Source organism: Opisthorchis viverrini, assembly GCF_000715545.1.
Source record: "Opisthorchis viverrini unplaced genomic scaffold opera_v5_17, whole genome shotgun sequence".
Classification (NCBI taxonomy): Eukaryota; Metazoa; Platyhelminthes; class Trematoda; order Opisthorchiida; family Opisthorchiidae; genus Opisthorchis; species Opisthorchis viverrini.
In genome coordinates, this window is record NW_008751673.1 from 2,557,998 (window position 1) to 2,560,777 (window position 2,780).

The following is a 2,780-nucleotide window of genomic DNA, read 5'->3' on the forward strand; positions in this document are numbered from 1 at the left end:
ACAATGTCGGGGTGAATGTCATGATTTTTGTGTGCTCATTATATATATATATATATATATACTCGTACTGAACCTTTGTATGTACATTTCAGCTCACGCACGCTTGTTCTTAGACAGGTAAAACGTTGCTTATCCTCGAAAACCCCGACTCTGTTCTAACTCGCTCTCGGACACACTCTGAACGTCACATTTTGTTGTATGGTTGACAGCTGGCCACTCTCGGCAGGGGCCTGAGATATTTTCAGGTGTTTTTACCACTGATGCCTCAGAAGTATAGCTGGAATCGGCTGGAACCAACGAATTCGCAGTTGGGTAATCAGATTTTGGTAAAGCAGAAGGTATCCGCACAAGAAATTCAAACCAGCATTACCAGTTAAGGTGGCTAGGTCATGTTACGTACGCCACCACGAGAGCTGTTCCTCGTGCCTGATTTGAAGTGGCGAAAAGCTGGAGGTGGATAAAGATGGACACGGCAGAACGGAATGACGAATGTTACAAAAAATTGGGCGATTTGGTGCTGTTTGCCTACCGGAATGGGGTCCATATTAGTCTCCGCCTGCTCTAGGCACCAAGAAGGCATGACTCCATCTGCCTTCGAAGAGTCAATCACAATATGAACGACAACAGGGTGCATATTCCAACGCCCACACTACCCTGATTCCTCGAAGACGGTTGAATATAAAGTTGTACAACAGTCGTACTTCGGGTCCTACCTGAGCATTCAATACTTGTTGTAATTAGCCTTAAGTTGGCCGACCGATAAGTTGGACTTTGACCCACCGAAGCGAATGAGTGCTGCATGTTTTCAAGTCAAGAAACCTTTCGTGGTGCGCCCGGCACTCAATTACTACAGAATAACCCCAGTAAAAAAGAATAACCGCTGGTCACATATATATGAATCTAGGAGCCACCGCTACTATCCGATCGGAATTATAGTTGGGAAAATGAAATTATTCCTTTGTGACAATAGTGATTCCATGCATGGACTTGATGTGCTCACGTAGGGCCTAAAATAAAGTTATATGCCGAACTGAACAAACCTCCTTCACTGCCCTGTGCTGGGCCAAAACTGACATATCCGCGAAATCCTCGGACTCAACAACTACACGATACATTGCACCACAACCCCCTGCATAGCAGATACAAGCCTTGAAAGAAGTGCTTACCACTAATATCCGAGACCGCAATGAGACGAGCATGCTCGAAACGTTTGCGCAATACTCCCTCTAAGGCGCTTTCTGCAGCCGTGGCTAACCGCCGGACGATGTGTAATGAGCGAAAGGTAACCGATAACTAAAGGTAGTAAATGGGTAATGAAGTTGCGGAAATCTAGTCAAGGAATAAAACACAAGAGGAGCCTATGTTAAACTACGAGTATATTTCGGAATTAGGACACGGATCACATCTGAACGGCTACAATCACTCCATGTAGGCTGAGTCGCGGAAAGTCTTTGTTTTCACGTCGAAATCCAAGACCTCTTTTACGGATCCTCTGCGTCCCATTATCCGCTTGTATTTTATTGCCTCTTTGTATTCCGGAAGCATAGCCACATTATCAGGAATATCGAGAACTGTTTAGGTATCAGGGTAAAAATATGAAACTTACGAACTCCTTTGAGATAGATGTAGGTCAAAAGCCCAGCAGAACAAACAATCATCATCCAGCCGACGCCCATTTTCCAAATGCCCAAGGGAGCAGTGGCCTCTGCGAGCGTGCGGCAGAAGCTGTGGCGATACAAAGTGTTGACTTCATCCAGAGTGAGATTCTTCCACGAGCCCTCCTCCTTTTGTCGAAGTGCGGCTATCTAGCGAATTGGTAGTCAAATATCATACAGGATACCTCATCCGTATGGTTGCGAAATCGTATGCCGGGATAGGGATATTGAACATCATCGTAATACATTGGCGTTCCATTGCGTCCAAAGCCGACGATTTCCCGATTGCCAATATGAGGAAAATATTTCTGCTCTAATGGAGTTAAAACTGAAGCTGCTGACCGCGCAGAAGTTCTCGAAACTTGATGAAGCCATGAACGACACAATGGAGACACTAGCGCCCTCATTGTTTAAGTGGCGTGCCAACAGACAAATGCCGACCTCAGTCATGATTGGCCATAGTCAGAAGCCGTGAACTCACGTGTTCAAAGGGTCAGAACTCGGGTTGGAAGCCAGTGAGTCGCGAACTCGGTTCAGTGTAAGTGGGGAACCTTGGTTGGAAAGGGCTGGAATATATTAGGACTGTTGACTTCAACAGTTTATCTTGAGTGGTAACCTTTCACGAGTTCACTGAGTGATAAGCATGATAATGGCTTTCGAGAAATACACCCACTTGCAAATCGAGTTGGTTTTTTTCACTACAGACTCAACTGAATCTCTCGTTTATGATAATCTACAGCTGAATGTGCTGCACACAGACCGCCTCATGTTTCAGTTGACACGACATTCGAGATACAGCATCATATTTTCATAAAGGAAACTACTCACAAGGTTGCTGAAAACTCTTTCACAGCCCACAACCGGTTTCGCCCTTCTTGGGGCTCATCAGGTCGGCGCAGTCCCCGAGTTTCCGTCAACTTTATGATCTGCTTGAACCCAAATTGCACTGTTTTCGAGAAATACACTCATCTGCAAATCAATTTGGTTTTCACGGGAGACTCAATTGAATCTCTCATTTATGATGTTCTCCAGCTGAATGTGCTGCACACAGACCGCCTCATGTTTCAGTTGACACGACATTCGAGATATCGCATCATATTTTCATGAAAGAAACTACTCACAAGT

The 2,780-nt window shown here is 45.1% G+C and overlaps 1 protein-coding gene across 1 annotated transcript; it reads right to left on the bottom strand.

Moving 5' to 3' along the window:
• Positions 1-950: 950 nt before the first annotated feature.
• Positions 951-2,062, bottom strand: T265_01598 (hypothetical protein; the record flags this gene model as incomplete). The annotated part of the gene is made up of 6 exons (XM_009165657.1): positions 951-1,007; positions 1,041-1,102; positions 1,167-1,293; positions 1,462-1,571; positions 1,607-1,805; positions 1,841-2,062. 6 exons carry the CDS (start codon positions 2,060-2,062, stop codon positions 951-953), a joined length of 777 nt encoding a protein of 258 aa, XP_009163921.1.
• Between the last annotated feature and the right edge of the window lie 718 nt (positions 2,063-2,780).